At 50.3% G+C, this 18,219-nt stretch overlaps 1 protein-coding gene across 1 annotated transcript in view; it reads right to left on the bottom strand.

Annotated features, from left to right (window-relative positions):
• Positions 1-1,493: 1,493 nt before the first annotated feature.
• AR (androgen receptor) overlaps positions 1,494-18,219 on the bottom strand; it is a 60,351-nt gene continuing 43,625 nt past the window's right edge. Inside the window, exons 5-9 of the mRNA XM_040088851.1 lie at positions 15,324-15,334; positions 3,183-3,326; positions 2,276-2,406; positions 1,919-2,076; positions 1,494-1,649 (exon numbers count right to left, since the gene is read on the bottom strand). Coding sequence (XP_039944785.1) covers positions 1,494-1,649; positions 1,919-2,076; positions 2,276-2,406; positions 3,183-3,326; positions 15,324-15,334 — 600 coding nt within the window. The remainder of the gene's footprint in view (positions 1,650-1,918; positions 2,077-2,275; positions 2,407-3,182; positions 3,327-15,323; positions 15,335-18,219) is intronic.

Raw genomic sequence — 18,219 nt, 5'->3', positions numbered from 1 at the left:
TAAGCTTAAAAATGAACAAAAATAGTTTTATTACCATATATTAAAAGACTGAGAAAAGAAAAAAAAGTTGAGAAACAAGAAAAACTTAAACTAAAACAGAATGATACCTTAAAACACGCTTCTTTCCTCTTACAAACTATTAACTTTCTTATTGAACAACATAGAAAGACACAACTTAGGATTTTCAGTCAGTTTCACCACTTAGACATAACTACTCATTACTCTAGGAGAAGAGTCCTTCTAAGATCTTTTTATGAAGACGTTTGCTACAAGACAAAATAGTCCAGTGCTCTCAATGTCACACATTCTGCTGCCTCCCGGAGTTTTCGCAGACTGTGATGTTCTATCAGCAGAACTTCTCAGTGTATCTGGGGTACTATTTACAAATACTTCTGATCTAAAGTTATCTTTGTCTCAAAAGGCTGAGACCTCCTTTTGACCCAGGAGCGGGGGTTTCAAAGTTCCCAAATAAATCTCCATTACATCAGTCCTTAATTTTGATTAGAATAGCATTCTACCCAAATAATACTAAGATGCTGCAAAGAACAGTTCATTTCTTCATAATTTATCTTAGAAAAGTCAGGTTAAAAATGTCCACTTCTTCAATCCTATTCCAATATTATTAGTTCTTTCACTTCTCATCTAACTGACTTTATGCAGTGTCTGTTCTATGTACCTTTTGTTTTTTTCTTTCTTCTTTCTCTCGAGGAAGAATTGTGCTTTAAAAGTTCTGTGTTGCTAAGAAAGGGTTAAATTTGCCCGGGCTTGCAAAGGCCACGTGCACGCGCCGGGCTGCAGGGCTGAAGAAAAAATGCAAGGCCGTGCTGATAAAGGAAGCTGGTAGATGTCCTTTTTTCCACCCCTCGGTCTCATCAAGGGCAGTCCAGCTCAAAGTTGTTATAGAGCTGCAGGCTTGCTTTCTCCGCTGCCAGCAGTGATTAAGCTGGGCCATATTTTGGCCCCTTCTGCCATGGTCTGAGCACATGGCCCCACACTGCCGAGCTGCAGCTGCCCCTTCTCCCCTGCCAGCAAACAAGGGAAAGAGGCTCAGCTGGCCCAGGCTCTCTCTGTGCAGGCAGCAGCCCTCAGACAACTGGCCAGGCCCGGCCCGGCCGCCCAAAAGGGCAGCAAGGCCCGACCTGAGGCCGCCCGCCACTCCTGATGTTACCTCATTGCTGATTCTAAAGCGAGAGAGCAAGGCGCTCCCAGCAGATTAGTTTTAAATGTCCCTTCCAAAGTCGCACTGACAGTTCTCATTGGTCAACTTAGCTGCCAATATCCCAGCCTGCTTTTTGATAGGTCCTTGTCCTCCCCCCCGCCCCCCCCCCCCCCCCCCCCCCCCCCAACCCACGCTATGGTCAGGGCAGGGAAAAACATTTTACATTTTTCTATATCTAGAAAACAAAATTGTGCCAACCCATGATAGTAGTGCAGGAGTAACAGGCAGGAGATGGCTGGAATGGGAGTGGCAGCACAGGGGTCCCTCTGAAAGATCACTGTGCGTGGAAGTAGATAGGCTTGAATTTTCCAGACAGGATCTTGGGAACCTGCACAGAGATGATCTCGGCCATCATTTCCGGGTAGTCCACGCTCACCATGTGTGCCTTGATTAGGAGACCAAATGTAAACTGATGCAGGTCCTTGGCAATCTGGGGAAGGAAGAGAGCTGGTTAAACAAGTCCCTGGGCAATGCTTTCTTTGGGAAGACACATGACAGAGGTCCCACCTTCCCTGGGAAAGGGAGCCTGGATGAGACTATCTAGTGCTCTCCCCAGCTGCATCTGAACTCCTCCCACAATGGGGAGGTTGTTCCAGGGAATGATCATTCTCACTGTGAAAAGTTTCTTTTTTATATTGTTTCTTATGCATCTAGATGGACATTATGTGTATAGATGGACATTTCCCTGTCCTCTCTTACTGGATGCATGGAATCCAGGACCTTGGTGAGCTGGTAAAACCTCTGGGAGCAGGAGGTGAGGTTCTTCCTCTTGCAGGCAATGATATGGTCAAGTTCCTTAATGTAATTCATGCGGAGCTCATCGAAGAGCTTCTGGTTCTTCAGGCCATCCACTGGAACTGGGTGGGATGGGAAGGAAACAGTGAGAGGAAACTAGAGAGTGACAGCAACAGGAGAGCAGGAGGAAGATTGAAGCAGGTGACATCCCCAGCCTCCTTCTGGGAAGTGAGTCCAGGTACAGGGAAAGGACCAGATGCCTCAAGGGTGATGCAGCAGGAAGTGCTGGAGTTCTGTGAAGGGAAGGGTGTGGATACTTACTAATACTGAAGAAGAGGAGAGCCTTCATACAGAGGAACTCCTGGGGTGTGATCTGAAGCCACCCAAATTCCTGGGAGAGGTGCCGCATCCTGACGCACTGGCTGTACATCCTGGATTTGTGCATGCGGTACCTGGCAGGGTGAGATGGGTACAAATGGCATGGAGACCAAAGTGCACGTGTGTGATGAGGAGGACACTCCCTGACCCAGCAAACCCCCCTTGCCTGGCACACCCCACTGCCAAGGGCCCAAGCTCTGTCCCAGGGATGCCACATGCAGGACTGGAGCATTTTCCAAAATGCCTGTGTGTGATCCTCGCTGGACACAGATGGCTACAAGGGACTTGCAGCATTTGAAGACCAACTGCAATGATTTCCCAAACATTTCTGTCTGTGAGGGATATGAGGCCGAGTTGGAGCTCCCAGGCAGGTGGGGGTTTGACTGCTGCTGTGCTTGGTTATTGGGTTCAGGCTCTTCTATCTGAGTGCCAGCAAACACTCCCCAGCTCTGAGCTGATGGTACACCAAGGTGAGCCCATCAGGACCTTACAGTACATTTTGTCTCTGTCTCTGCTCACTCAAGCTGCCCAACAGAGCTGGAAACTGGAATTCAAACACCGTAGCAGAAAGGCAGAAATGGAGCAGCCCCTCACCCCACACCAGCTTCTGCTGCTGCCTTGGTGAGCGTCAGCCCACGACAAGGCTGAGGGAGTGGGCAGAAGGACCCAGAGAGGCATCACAGTGCCCTCACTGCTCCTGGAGGCCATCCTGGGTGGTGTCAGTGGGGAGCAGGCTGGGCACAGCCAGGTTGGGCTGGGCTGGGTGGTCTGGGCTGCACTGCTCTAAGTGTAGTTTGTCACCTGGGCTGACCCAAAGCTCAACGTTAGGCTGTTGTTGTTTTGCACTTACTCATTGAAGACCAGGCCTGGAGCGAAGTAAAGCATCCTGGAATTGACATTGGTGAAGGATCTCCACCCCATAGCAAACACCATCAGGCCCATCCAAGAGTACTGGATTATTGACATCTGGTCGTCCACATGCAGGTTACAAAATCTGAATAAACAATGAGGGAGGGATGTTACAAATTACTGTTGGGTTCCTGCAGTTTTCAGGGCTGTTTCCATGCAGACTCCAGCTCTCCTGCAGCATTCCTCTTAGGACAAGCTGGTCAGTCCACAGCCCAAGCTCAGCATGTCCCAGGACATGAGTCATCACATGGAGCTCCCCTCCCACCTTGACTGGGAATCAAGGATAGATGAACACAAACCTGCCCCTAGAAGGGAAGAAAGGGGACTTCAGACACAAGGAGGGGAGAAAGTCCCATTAGGACTTCACCAAATTTAAGTAACTGGATTTTAATATGATGCTCAGAGCCAGCAGGCAGCCCTGAGGCCTCCCACCATGGTTACAGGTGCTCTGGTTTCTGTCCTATACACACTGCATGGATCTAATAACTGTGGGAATGAGTGTGGTAACCTCAGCTGCATTGCAAGAGAAACAAAAATAGCAACTAAATTCAAATTACTATTCCCAGATGGCGGCCCAGAGTTAAACCCCAGGCATGCTTACACCACCTCCAACACTATTTTTCTCAACGTACTTGTAAATAGGCAAATATATTTGAGTTTCAAGCCAATCATGCATTATTTCAATCAAATATTAAAGCAATTTAACAGCTCCAGTGTATAATTACAAGCCATTGAGGCAAGGTTTGAAGAGCTCTTCAAGGCAAACAATCCAGAGAATGAACCTTGCCCAGATGCCAGCTCGGCACAGTTGGCACTGGCCCTGGGGGGGAGCAGGACAGCAGCTGACACCAGTACACACTGAGGGATCGGGCATCAGGCACAGTTCAGGAGAGTAAAACTCTCTGATAAGGGGGTGGTTATGATAGAAAACATTTTCCAAAGCACTCTCCCTTTCCATCAGCACTACTGCAGTGGTAGAGCCTCAGCCTTGGATGCCAGGTGGTGGCTTTTGTGGTGTCTCTGTCTGATCTTGATGTCTGGTGTAGATAAGCCAAAGAGGAAGCAGGATTTGTCCCTGGTTTTACAAGCCAAGTGACTCAAGAACTGCAGAAACAGAATGGGCTACTCTGCATTTAAGGGTATTCAGACAAATATCCTATTGGGAGCACCAGTCTAGGGGGCTGCTAAACTCCTGGGAATGTCAGACACCTGACCACAGTTCATCACCAGGGTCTGGCAGAATGTGGCAAATTTACTGTGTGTCAGTCTCCTCCTCTGGCTGTATCACCCCACACATATGAGGAGTGGGGTCCCTCTTTTCTATGGTGTCCCCTGAGGAGTGACAAGCACGGTCTCCTCTGTGTCATCCCGCTTCATTACTGCTAAAGCAGAAGAGTATTCTTGTGGCCCAAGTCATACAAGTTTTCACCACATTACAGGTGTACATGGTACTAAGTCTGGGTTCCTAGTATTTAGGTCATCTGAGAAGACAATCTCTGCCACCGCCATTTCTCTTAAGCGCTGAATCCCTTAATCCCTTGTTCAATGGTCTTCCACTGGGTTTGCTGCATATACAGATTGTCTGCACACAGTGATATTTACACATGATTCTCATCCAACAATCAGATCTCCCTGAGGTACACATCGTGTTGTTCAATCTTTCTGCATTATCCACCATGTGCAACCTGGTCCCTGAGCACAGACAATCCCATGGATGGATTTGTCTGTACTCGAGGTAGAATTGATCCAAACTGTCTTCCCTAACAAACCTCTCACATGTACCACTGGGACTTTATCTCTGTCTACTGAATGCAAGGGCTCAGACTGGGCGGGGCCTGCTCTGTTGGTGGAACCTTGGGTGTTAACTAACCAGGTGGCCTTTGCTAGATGCTGCTCCCAATTTTTGAATGATCCCGCACCCAGTGCTTTTAGGGTGGTTTTTAGCAGTCCATTGTATCTCTCCACTTTGCCTGCAGCTGGTGAATGGTAGGGGATATGGTAAACCCACTCAATGCCATGTTCCCTAGCCCAGTTGTTGATAAGGCTGTTCTTGAAATGAGTTCCATTGTCTGACTTAATCCTCTCAGGGGTACCATGCCTCCAAATCATGAAGTACAGATCAGAGGTTCTGGCACCCATCGCAGACGTCCCCCAGACAGAGAGGGAAGGGGTACCCTATGAACTGAGCTGTGGTCCCTCCTGTGTGATTCCAGGGAAGACATGAGGAGATGGGATAGAAAATCTACTGATGCTCTGGCACAATGGCTGCACGAATTGTTGGAAGGCAAGACTCAGAGAGGAAGTTCTACCAAGAAGGAAGCAGTTCCAGTTGCCCAGGGAAAGAAGGATAACTAGGCTTAGAGGGGCCCTGCCTCTAGCCAGGTAGAGGCTAGGGAAAACCGTGTTTTTTGGACTGTGTGGATTTGTTGGCCTGGCACATTAGAACCACAAAAATATGAGGCCTTGGTTGACACTGATGTGCAGTGCACATTACTTCCATCAAGATGTGGGGAAAGAATCTGTTTCTATTGCTGGCATGACAGGGGGATCACAGGATTTTACTGTGGTGGAAGCTGATGTGAGCCTGAGTGGAAATGAGTGGAAGAGACACCCTATTGTGACTGGCCCAGAAGCTCCATGCATTTTGGGCATAGACTTCCTCCGAAATGGGTATTTCAAAGACCCAAAGGGACTCAGGTGGGCGTTTGGGATAGCGACTGTAGAGACAGAGGGTGTTAAGCAATTGAACCCTTGCCTGGACTATCAGAGAACCCATCTGCTGTAGGACTTCTGAAGGGGGAAGAGCAACGAGTGCCAATTTCCACTTCAACAGTGCATCGCCGACAGTACAGAACAACTCGAGATGCTGTGATTCCCATCCACAAGATGATCCGTGAGCTGGAGAGCCAAGGGGTGGCCAGTAAAACACACTCATCCTTCAACAGCCCCATCTGGCCTGTGCACAAATCTGAAGGAGAATGGAGATTGACTGTGGACTATCATGCCTTGAACAAATTGACTCCACCACTGAGCACTGCTGTGCCAGACGTTAGAACTCCAGTACGAGCTGGAGTCAAAGGCAGCAAAGTGGTACGCCACTACTGACATTGCCAATGCATTTTTCTCCATTCCTTTGGCAGCAGAATGCAGGCCTCAGTTTGCTTTCACGTGGAGGGGAGTGCAGTACACCTGGAACCCATTGCCCCAGGGGTGGAAGCACAGCCCCACCATCTACCATGGACTGATCCAGGCTGCACTAGAAAAGGGTGAGGCTCCGGAACATCTACAGTACATCGATGACATCATTGTGTGTGGGGGTACACGGCAATGGAAGTGTTTGAGAAAGGAGAGAAGATCATCCAGATTCTCCTGAAAGCTGGTTTCTCTATCCAGAAGAGCAAAGTTAAGGGACCTGCTCAAGAGATCCAGTTCCTGGGAGTAAAGTGGCAAGATGGACAGCGTCAGATTCCCACCGATGTCATCAACAAGCTCACAACGATGTCTCCACCAACCAACAAGAAGGAAACACAAGCTTTCCTAGGCGCCATAGGCTTTTGGAGAATGCATATTCCCGAGTACAGCCAGATTGTGAGCCCTCTCTACCTGGTTGCCAGCAAGAAGAAAGATTTCCACTGGGGCCCTGAACAGCAACAAGCCTTTACCCAGATCAAAAAGGAGATCGCTCACGCTGTAACCCTTGGCCCAGTGAGGACGGGACCAGAGGTGAAGAACGTGCTCTACTCTGCAGCCGGGAACCATGGTCTGTCCTGGAGCCTTTGGCAGAAGGAGCCTGGTGAGACTTGAGGCCGACCACTGGGATTCTGGAGACGAAGTTACAAAGAGTCCAAAGCCAACTACACTCCAACAGAAAAGGAAATCTTGGCCACCTATGAAGGAGTTCAAGCCACCTCAGAGGTAGTAGGCACTGAAACACAACTCTTGCTGGCACCTCGACTACCAGTGTTGGGATGGATGTTCAAAGCAGAGGTTCCCTGTACCCACCATGCCACCAATGCCACATGGAGCAAATGGATTGCCCTCATCACTCAGCACGCCCATACTGGAAACCCCAATCGCCCTGGAATTTTGGAAATAATTACAAATTGGTCTGAAGGAGAAAACTTTAGTCTCACTGATGAAGAGGAACAAGAGCAAGTGACGTGCTGAAGAGGCTTCACCGTACAACCAACTGCCAGCAGAAGAAACACGTTACACTCTTTTTACAGATGGTTCTTGTCGCATTGTAGGGATGAAACGAAAGTGGAAAGCAGCTGTATGGAGTCCCACATGACAGGTCGCACAAGCTACTGAAGGAGAAGGTGGGTCAAGCCAACTTGCTGAACTCAAAGCCATTTGTTTGTCCCTGGACATTGCTGAAAGAGAGAAGTGGCCAAAGCTCTACCTCTACACTGATTCATGGATGGTAGCCAATGCTCTATGGGGTTGGCTGGAAAGATGGAAAAAGGCCAACTGGCAGTGTAGGGGAAAGCCAATCTGGGTTGCAGATGAGTGGAAGGACATTGCCACTCGGGTAGAGAAGGTTCCTGTGAAAGTCTACCATGTCCCCAAGAGTTGGGTTAATGAGGAGCACCGAAACAATGAGCAGGTAGATTAGGCTGCAAAGATAGAGGTGTCAAAGATAGACTTAGATTGGCAACACAAGGGTGAATTGTTCCTAGCTCAATGGGCCCATGATGCCTCAGGTCATCAGGGTAGAGATGCCACCTATAAGTGGGCATGAGACCGAGGGGTGGAGTTAACCATGGACAGTATTTCTCAGGTTATCCATGACTGTGAGACGTGTGCTGCAATCGAGCAGGCCAAATGGGTGAAGCCCCTATGGTATGGTGGGTAGTGGTCCAAATATAAGTATGGGGAAGCCTGGCAGACTGATTATATTACACGGCCCCAGACATGCCAAGGTAAGCGCTATGTACTCACAATGGTAAAAACCACCACTGGATGGTTGGAGACCTACCCTGTGCCTCACACTACTACCCGTAATACCATCCTAGGTCTTGGAAAGCAAGTTTTTTGGAGGCACGCTTCTTCTTTCCCCACTTCACTCTCAAAACCAGTCTTAAAGATACAGAACTTAATATACAGCACAAACAGAACAGACGATTGGGGATACAAGCATTGTAAAGTCACCCTAGGACATTCCACCCCTTATCCCCATATTGTCTCTGTGGACCTACAGGGTTAAATATCAGGAGATCCTGGAAAACTCCCTTTTTCCCTTCTGGCTTGGCAGCAGGTAACACTGGCTATGCAGCAGCCAGGCAGGCTGGGCCAGGCCCTGCTGCCCCAGCAGTCTTGTGGGGCCAGGCCATGGCTGGGCCCAGTGGCAGCGGGGGAGGGAAAAGCCCTGGCTACTAACATCTAGCCAACTTTAAAGCTTGCCCCAGCAGCTGCCCGCACCACCAGCTTGGGCTGGGGGAGATGTTCCCCCCCCGGGCCCCCCCAGGACCAGCCCTGAGCCCGGGCTGGGCCCACCCCATAAGACCAGGGGTGGAGACATTCACAATCCCCGGCTGCTGAGATTCCTGACTGCCGTTTTCCCGTTTTCCCTGGCTGCTTAGATCTCTTGATATCTAGATCTCTCGATCTCTGGGCTTGGATTCTCCACTACCCCCCCCTCTCCCCAGTCAGGCGCTCCATGAGCCCTAAGCCAGAGGGAGAGGACCTGGGCAGATTTAACTCTTTCCTAGCACAGATGAAAACTTTCAAAGTCCTAACCCTCTTGAGGGAGAGGAAAGATCAGAGTGGGAGATATTTAAAGAGACAGTATGAAGATACCAGGCTTGGTGAAAGAGAAGTTGTATCCTAAGTGAGGAAGAGATGACAAGTTGCCTTGGTCCTAGGCTGAAAATCTTCTATGAGCGGTGGTAACAGACTGTAATATGAATATGCTAGAATATTCCTTTAAACCGTGGAAAAAATATGCATTTTGGGGAGATGATGGTAGTATTTAAATTGTAGAGATAAGCAAAGGTGTTGCTGTTTCTGTCTCTGCACTGGGCGGATGCCAGCCTCCGGCTAGCTCAGATCTTCACAGCTACAAGATGTTCCCAGTTCGAATAGGCACACAGGTTATCTTTACCTGCTGACTTGGCTTCTCAGCAGCAGCTGGACTAAATAGTGTCGTGACAGCAGCGGCAGCAGAAAAGGATGGGTCTCAGCTTAGCAGGTTAAAAGATGTTTATTCAGGCCGAGCTGCGGGAAGTCCGCAGCTGGTCCAAACCGCAGGCCAGAGAGGCCAGAGAGCGAGCGAGCAAGAGCAGAGAGAGAGCTTGAATCTCCCTCCTCCACCTTATAACTGGGGGAGGGGTTCGGGGGGGGTTAGAACAAGACAACAAATCAGGGGATTCAGGGGGCAACAAGGAGTGTCCACCTCCAAGCCTCGGACCGCTAAAATCAAGGGCCAAAGGAATTCCCCCCGGGCGACCTATCACCTGAAGCCCTCTCCCTGAGATTTCGCAATCTGGGAGGGATCCCCAAGTGATAGACAGGCTGCCCCAGAGCAGGGGGGGCAGAAGGGATGGTCCAAGTCAGGTGAGGGGTGGGAGGACTGACACAAAACACCTTATTATACAGAAAACACAAAAGGGTTACAGAACTGGGAGTACAGTGAAATGAACTATAACATAAAACTTCTTATAAAAAACTAACAAAACAATTCTCGCACCGCCACACAAAGGTATTTGTGATGGACTAAGTAAATAATGTAGTTGTGATCCCATGAGATGCTTTAACAGAGAGATGAGAAACCCTTTGAGCCAGTGAAGAAGTGAGAAGATATCTCTGTTCCCTGAGATGAAGAATCCTTTGCCTTTTGGAGTTGTTCATCTTTAAAAGGTAACACCCCAGTATGTGTGAGTCCACAGCCCATATGTAGTCACGGGAAAGGCTACGTGATATGGGAGGTACACAACTGCAGAAGTTCCTGGGCGGGCTGCTTTTGTGAGAGTTAGAAGCCACGAGCAGACTGTTTCTCTTGTGAAAAGTTACCAGAACACATCAGGAGAGACTTACCTCTCTCAAAAGACTGAATGAAAGGCTATTTTATAGGTGGTACTGACCTAGAGTTCTGAGTTTTGTCTCTTTACATTGTTTGTGGGAAAGTTAACTGTTTGGGGGGGAGGGAGGATGAGTGTTTTGAAAGTTTCATTTTTGATTCTTATTTTCTTCTTTTTAGTGTATGTTAATAAAACTATCTGTTTACTTTGAAGTTTGAGCCTGCTTTGCTTCTCCTGATCCTATTTCACAGAGGGAAAAAGAGAGTAGACACTCAAACCACTACACTAAATTTGGCAGAGATAGGCGAACATTGTGGTGGTGTGAGAATTGTTTTTATTAAGTTATTAAGTTATTTTTGTAAGATTTTTAAGTTATTTTTATAATGGTTGAGTCCACTGCATACCCCTGTGTTCTGCATTGGTTTTCCCCTTATGAGTTAGGACGTTTTCTGTCATTCATTCCTTCCCTGCACCTGTCGCTGTCAATCCCCCCCTCTCTCCTCGTGGTCGCCTGCCTGTCACTCGGAGACCCTTCCCTGGCTTCTAGAAAACTCCGGGAGGGGTGTCGAGTGATAGGCTGGGGCCCGGGAGACCCCCTCCCATCATTTCGTGGTTGGTCCCCAGTTCTATGGTTCACACCCCCAGTTAACCCCCCCGATTCCTGTGACTGGCTGACTGGTTGTCGCCACCCCCGTTTCCACCCCCCCCTTAAAAACTGCCGTGCGCCTGCCCTCAGGGTCTCTCCTGGGCAGCAGGTTGCAGCGTGCAGAGCCCCGCGCTCCCTCTGCCTCAATAAACCTATGTTACATCCTGCTCAGGAGAGTCCGCCTTTCACTTAGCTGCCGGAGTCGCTTACGTCATCTACGTGCCCGTCGCTGGCGGTGGGATCCAAGTTCCCAGAGGGAGGAAGCGGCGCGCTTGCCTGCCGCTCCGACCATACCACGTTGCCGCAGTGAGACACTGAGCTAGCCTGTGGCTGCGGTGGTCAGCGCGAACCGGACACTGCGACAGCGGTCTGTCGCCCAACATGGGGCCACGAGGCGGACCCCGCGGCACGGATTTGGCTGTGTCGAATCAGCCGAAGAAATCCTTGGACACCCTGCTACCCCTGCTGGAGCGGCTCTTACCACGCTCCCGGGGCAGAAGTGGTCAACCCGCAGCACCCACCGGGTCCACTTCAGGCAGCTAATACCGACAACCCCAGGTTTCGTCTTGTTTCAGGAGGGGGTAAGTTGCTCTTCGTGAGGGCACTTACTTTTTGGGAAGGGTGCTTCGGGAAGAAGACCGTATTTTGGAAAGGGATCCCCCAGGAGTGGGGGGGATTTCAAGCCGCGCGGCTCGGGGAGGTGGCTGTTTTCCCCATTCCCCTGCAGAAAACTTTCCTTGGGACTCTTTTACTTTCTCTTTTGTTTTTAAATTTTAAGTTAAAAGCAGTAGTCGGGCGGGCGGTGATTCCCGAGAGTTTTAGGACACTGCATTTTAATTTCATCGCGGCTCCCCGGGACTGGTTTTGGGAAAAATTACCCGGTTTTAGGAGGTTTAACCCGCGGTTTGTTTTAAGTTTCATTTTGATTTTGCCTGGGTGTTAGTCGGTGAGCGGCAGAAACGAATTGTGAGAGACATGGGTGGTAGCCTCTCAGCTGCTCAGAAAGGATTGTATTATAGTTTTAATTCTGTTGTTGAACTTGCCCAGTTAAAAATTTCAAAGGGCGAGCTCAAAAGGTTTGTCAGGTGGGTGTTCCTGCACTTTCCTCACACGTCCCCGGAGCAAATTTACAGCTCCAAATTTTGGCAAGCTGTGATTAATAAAATTAATAATTTGGCTCTCTCAGGGGACAAACATGCCTCAAAATTTCTTAATTTGGCTTAGCAGCTTTCAGCTGCTGTTACAAAAATGAATAAGAAAGTGCAGAAACAGCCGGCCCCAAGACAAACTGCTCCCTGTTCTCCTTGTCCCCCTGCCCTTTCTCCTCGTCCCCAGAAGGGAGTCCTTAAGGGAGCAGCAGGGGTTCAGCCTGCCAGCTCAGGGCCCCTAAGGATTCCCCGATCCCCCTGCCCGGGCAGTCCTAGCCAGACTGCTCGGGGCTTCTCGGGCAGCCCTGGCCAGGCTGCTCGAGAATTCCACCCTTCCCCATTTTCCCCAGTTAACAGACCCCGAGTTCGATTTAGTTTAGCTGAGGATTCCACACCACAAAATGGTGTCCCCAGCCCTTATCCCCAAGATGGAGGAGACCGCATGGCACAGTCCTCCCCATCCCCCTATCCTCCTTCCTTCAATCCCTTTCTTCCCGCACTTGATAAGCCCAACCCCTTCCTCTCCTCGGCCCCTCCTATCCCCCAAAAGACTCCGCCCATGCCTCCTCCCTCTTCAAGGACTCCACCCTCAGCTCCTCCCAGCTACTCCTCCCACAGGAACACCCACATGACATCATCGGGTTCCCAAACCACGCCTCCTGCCGGAAGACCTGCCTCCTGGGCTTCCGGTTCCCACGCTCCCCCTTCTGGTTCCCACGGTCTGAGCCTGGAGGGGGCGGGGCCAGGGCCTGAGCCTGCAGGGATGCATCAGCCTTCCCCTGTTCCCTCAGTGTCCCCAGTTGTCTACAAGGGCTCCCGAGGAGGGCACAATGTTCGAGCAGTCCACCACCCATTTTCTCAGGCCACCATCAGAGACCTCTGCAAGGCACATCGGGATTATGGGCGGGACAGCCCCTATTTTAGGGGCCTGCTCCGTTCTGATCTCGAAGCTGCTGTTGTCATCCCAGCTGACCTTAGGCAGCTGTTCTCCTGCCTCCTGGACTCCACAGAGTTCAAGCTATGGGAGGCAGCATGGAGACAGCTGCTTAGGGAGGCCTTGCCGAGTCTCCTCACAGATCCAGAGACTGCGATTGATGAAAATGGGAATGCCCTCACCCTGGAACAGCTTATGGGTGAGGGAAGGTGGATGGATCCGACAGACCAGGCGTCGAGCATCCCAATCAAAGCCCTCCAGACCATCAGGGAGCATGCGGTCACAGCCTTTTTCAGCATGGTGCCAGATGGCCCGGTCATTCCATATTATAAGATCGTGCAGGGGACCAAAGAGGCTTTTACTAAGTTTGTGGAGCGGCTCACCCGAGCAATTGAAGTACAAGTTGCTGAAGTGGCGGTAAGGGAGGGGATCCTTAGGGAGATGGTTTTCGCTAATGCTAATGGCTTGTGCAGGAATGCAATTCTTAGTCTCCCCTTGGACCCTCCTCCGACCCTTCAAGACATGCTCCGGGTGTGCCAACTCAAGGTCCCCTACATGCAGGGTAATGACTGGGATGCCAAATCAACAACACCTAGAGTGGCTGCAATATCTGGCACCCAGCAAGAACACATTCGCAGGCCGTATGCTCCCCAAAGAAACAAGTGTATCATCTGTCGGGAGCCGGGACACTGGGCCAATAATTGCCCACTGAGGGACGACATCGAACTGTTGAAAAAGAAAAAAGGGGGAGGCGGGGGAAGTGGGAGAGTGGGAGGGACGGGAGATAACTCCCGTCAGTTATACTGAGGGAGGAGCGCAGGTCCGCCCGGCGCGGTGACACAAATAGGGCGGACCAGGCAGTGGGGGAGGGGAAAGAAAGAACAAGCGCCGATGAAACGCTGCCAAATACAGACATTTCCACTGGACGTGACTTACCGGATGAGACAATTTTAACTGACCATGACCTGTCAAAACATATTCTAATAACATCTTCAAATAATGAACCTTTCAGGTTGGAGCTCACCAAAGCCTTGCACCTGAAAAGCGTGGATTGGACCTTCCTGTCGGTAAACCTAAAGGGGCAAATGCACCGGGCCAGTCCAAGGGAAGGAACTTGTTGTCATCGGGGATTGTAAGTACACCCCGCAAGAGATCGAGATTCTCCCAGGGATTTTAACCAACAACCCTGAGAATCTCGATCTCTGGCTGCGATGCACTCACCCGCCGACCTTTCTTCCGAAGGGTCAAGTAATCGCACAGATCATCACTACCCGGGGACCAAGGAACATATCAACGGTCCCGGTGGCTTGCCCTGTGCAAGCCATCACTGAAGAAAGGCCCCGGGTAGAATGCGAATTCACAGTGGGTGGGGAGACACTTAACATCACAGCTCTTTTGGACACCGGGGCAAATGTGACGATCGTGCCAGCCCAAGATTGGCCGTCACATTGGGCTTTGCAGGACGTAGCTGCACACGTCCAGGGTGTTGGAGGGCTTCAATTGGCAAGACAGTCAAAGAGCGTGGTACAAATTAAGGGGCCAAAAGGGCAATTGGCAAATATTCGCCCTTTTGTTTTAAATTATAAGGAACCCTTGCTTGGAAGGGATCTCATGGCTCAATGGGGGGTCAAGATTGACATACCCGACCCCTCAGTGGATATTTCCACAGCGACCATTGAAGAGCGTCCCACCAAAAAAATTAATTGGCTCACTGATAATCCAGTTTGGGTGGAGCAATGGCCGCTTTCTAAACAAAAATTAAAAGCGCTCGAGGAGCTCGTGGAGGAGCAGTTAAGAAAAGGACACATAGTAGAAACAGATAGCCCTTGGAATTCTCCGGTTTTTGTGATTCAGAAACCGGGGAAAGACAAGTGGCGCCTCCTCCAGGACCTCCGTCAAATTAACAATGTGATTGAGGACATGGGATCTCTCCAACCGGGAATGCCTTCCCCAACTATGCTCCCCGAAAATTGGAAATTGGCTATCATTGATATAAAGGATTGCTTTTTCCAAATTCCTCTTCACCCGGATGATGCCCCACGTTTTGCATTCTCGGTTCCCACCATCAACCGAGAAGCCCCAAGGAAGCGCTATCACTGGCGGGTACTCCCTCAGGGGATGAAAAACAGCCCAGTCATCTGCCAGTGGTATGTTGCCTCCTTGTTGTCCCCTGTCCACGCAGCCGCGGGACAGGCCATCATCCATCATTATATGGATGATGTCCTGGTGTGCGCCCCGACTGACGATGTGCTCACACATGCGCTTGACCTGACAATCGATGCATTGATTGCTGCAGGTTTTGAGCTGCAGGAGGAGAAAGTTCAACGGATGCCACCCTGGAAGTACCTCGGGCTGGAAATCGGCAAGCGGACCATTGTTCCGCAGAAATTGTCCATCAAAACAAAGGTAAGTTCCCTCGCGGATGTCCACCAGCTGTGTGGAGCTTTGAATTGGGTAAGGCCCTGGCTAGGTTTGACCACCGAAGACCTAGCCCCCCTTTTCAATTTATTGAAAGGGGGAGAGGAGCTTAGTTCTCCTAGGGCTCTTACCCCAGAAGCGAAAAAGGCTCTGGAAAGAATTCAGGATGCTATGTCCTCAAGGCAAGCTCATCGATTTGACCCCGAGCTGCCTTTCAAATTTATCATACTGGGAAAGTTTCTGCACCTCCACGGGATGATCTTTCAGTGGAAAGACATCCCGAAAAAGGACCGAGACGGGAAAGATCCACTCTCCATCATAGAGTGGGTCTTCCTGAGCCATCAGAGGTCCAAAAGGATGACCCGGCCGCAGGAGTTGGTGGCTGAGCTGATCCGGAAAGCAAGGTTCCGGATCAGGGAATTGGCCGGTTGTGACTTTGTGTGTATTCACATCCCAATCGGGTTGAGATCAGGCCAAATTTCAAAGTCAATGTTGGAACACCTGCTTCAAGAGAATGAAGCTTTACAGTTCGCTCTGGATTCCTTTACTGGGCAAATTTCAATTCATCAGCCTGCCCACAAAATTTTTAATCAGGACGTCAAATTTGTATTATCGTTAAAAGTGGTTCGCAGCAGAAGGCCACTCAAAGCCTTAACCGTTTTCACTGACGCGTCCGGAAGGTCCCACAAGTCAGTTTTGACTTGGAAGGACCCTCAAACTCAGCAGTGGGAGGCTGATGTAGCTGAGGTGGAAGGATCACCTCAGGTCGCTGAGTTGGCCGCAGTTGTTAGGGCCTTTGAGAGGTTTCCCGAACCTTTCAATTTAGTTACAGACTCTGCATATGTAGCGGGGGTGGTGTCCAGAGCGGAACAGGCCATCCTTCAAGAAGTGTCCAACATTGCATTGTACGATTTGCTCTCGAAATTAGTTAAGTTAGTTTCCCACCGAGAGCAAGCATTTTTTGTGATGCACACCAGGTCACACACCGAATTGCCGGGGTTCATCGCGGAGGGAAACAGGAAGGCAGATGCCCTCGCTGCCCCTGCCGAGATGGCTCCCCTGCCGAACATCTTTGAGCAGGCAAAACTCAGTCATCAACTGTTCCATCAGAATGCGCCTGGCCTTGTTCGCTGTTTCCACCTAACATGGGAACAGGCCAAGGCAATTGTGGCCGCGTGTCCGTCCTGCTCCCAGCATGCAGTGCCAACCTTGCATGCGGGGGTTAACCCCCGGGGGCTGAGAAGCTGTGAGGTGTGGCAAACCGATGTCACCCATTTCCCACAATTCGGCCGCCAAAAGTATGTACATGTGTCCGTAGACACATTTTTCGGGGCTGTGTTCGCTTCTGCCCACACAGGGGAAAAAGCGGGGGATGTCATTAAACACCTCATCCACGCTTTCTCCTTCCTGGGCATCCCAAAGGAACTCAAAACTGACAATGGCCCGGCGTACAAGTCCAGGGAGCTCTGCAGCTTCCTGCAGAAATGGGGGGTGGAGCACAAGACTGGCATCCCCCACTCCCCCACAGGTCAAGCCATGGTCGAGAGGACCCATGGTACCATCAAAAGAGTTCTACATCAACAGCAGAGGGTCCTCAAAATAGAAACACCAGCGGTCAGACTGGCCAGGGCACTTTTTACCATCAACTTTTTGAACTGTTCTTTTGAAGGTCTCAATCCACCAATCATAAGGCACTTCGGGGCGAGCTCCTTGTTCTCCATCCGAGAAAGGCCCCCGGTCATGGTCAGGGATCCTGAGTCTGGAAGGACGGAAGGGCCACATGACCTGGTCACGTGGGGACGTGGATACGCTTGCGTGTCCACCCCCAAGGGACCAAGGTGGATTCCATCCAAGTGGGTGAAGCCCTACGTCCCTAAGGGCTCAGGATCCAAAACAGTCATCAGTCCACAGGTGGCAGACGCAGCGTGGAGGCAGAAGAGGAAACAGGGGAAACATCCTTGGGCGGAGTTTCCTTTCCCCTACTGTTCCTACCCTGAATAACTGTGTGTTTAGTGTTTTTTAGTTTTAACATAGCAACCACCCAGACCGGATTCCCCGCTCCGAGGAAATTCCACCTACCCCTCGGAGCCCTGATATCGCTCAGCCTGTGTCTCTCAGTCGTCGGATGGCTGGTCCCGAAACCAAAAGTAAACGTGTGGGCCACCCTGGCGAACTTGTCATCGAAAGCCGAGGATGTCCACACTGCCATCCGACAGATGCGAGAGATGATGACAGATGACTGGCTAAGCGGACGCTTTACTAACTGGGGAATCTCCGGCTGGGCTTCATCCATCATAAAGACTGTGTTGCTGTGTTTGTTTGTTTTGTTATTAATTATGCTTGCGTTCGGTTTACTTAAAAGGATATCATATAATTTAATTTTTGCCACCACACACTCCCCCTCGGTCAACCATGTCATCGTGCCGACTGAGGAGGAAGGACTGGAGTTGGAGGAGGTGCTGGAAGGGGCCCCAGAAGATGATGGAGAAGATCCGGATGAAGAAGAGCATGGACTGGAGTACCCAACGCAGCATCACTGACCTCCCTCCTCCGTTCCAGTCCCACTCCTCTTGAAAAAACAAAAAAGGGGGAGATGTGGTGGTGTGAGAATTGTTTTTATTAAGTTATTAAGTTATTTTTGTAAGATTTTTAAGTTATTTTTATAATGGTTGAGTCCACTGTATACCCCTGTGTTCTGCATTGGTTTTCCCTTCTGCACTGGTTGTTTTGTCTACTGTAAAACCAGACGTTTCCTGTCATTCATTCCTTCCCTGCACCTGTTGCTGTCAATCCCCCCCCCTCCTCGTGGTCGC

The sequence above is a fragment of the Hirundo rustica genome, chromosome W (genome assembly GCF_015227805.2).
Source record: "Hirundo rustica isolate bHirRus1 chromosome W, bHirRus1.pri.v3, whole genome shotgun sequence".
In the NCBI taxonomy this organism is placed as follows: domain Eukaryota; kingdom Metazoa; phylum Chordata; class Aves; order Passeriformes; family Hirundinidae; genus Hirundo; species Hirundo rustica.
Note: the sequence above shows the minus strand (reverse complement) of the source record. Positions and strands in the feature narration are given on the sequence as shown.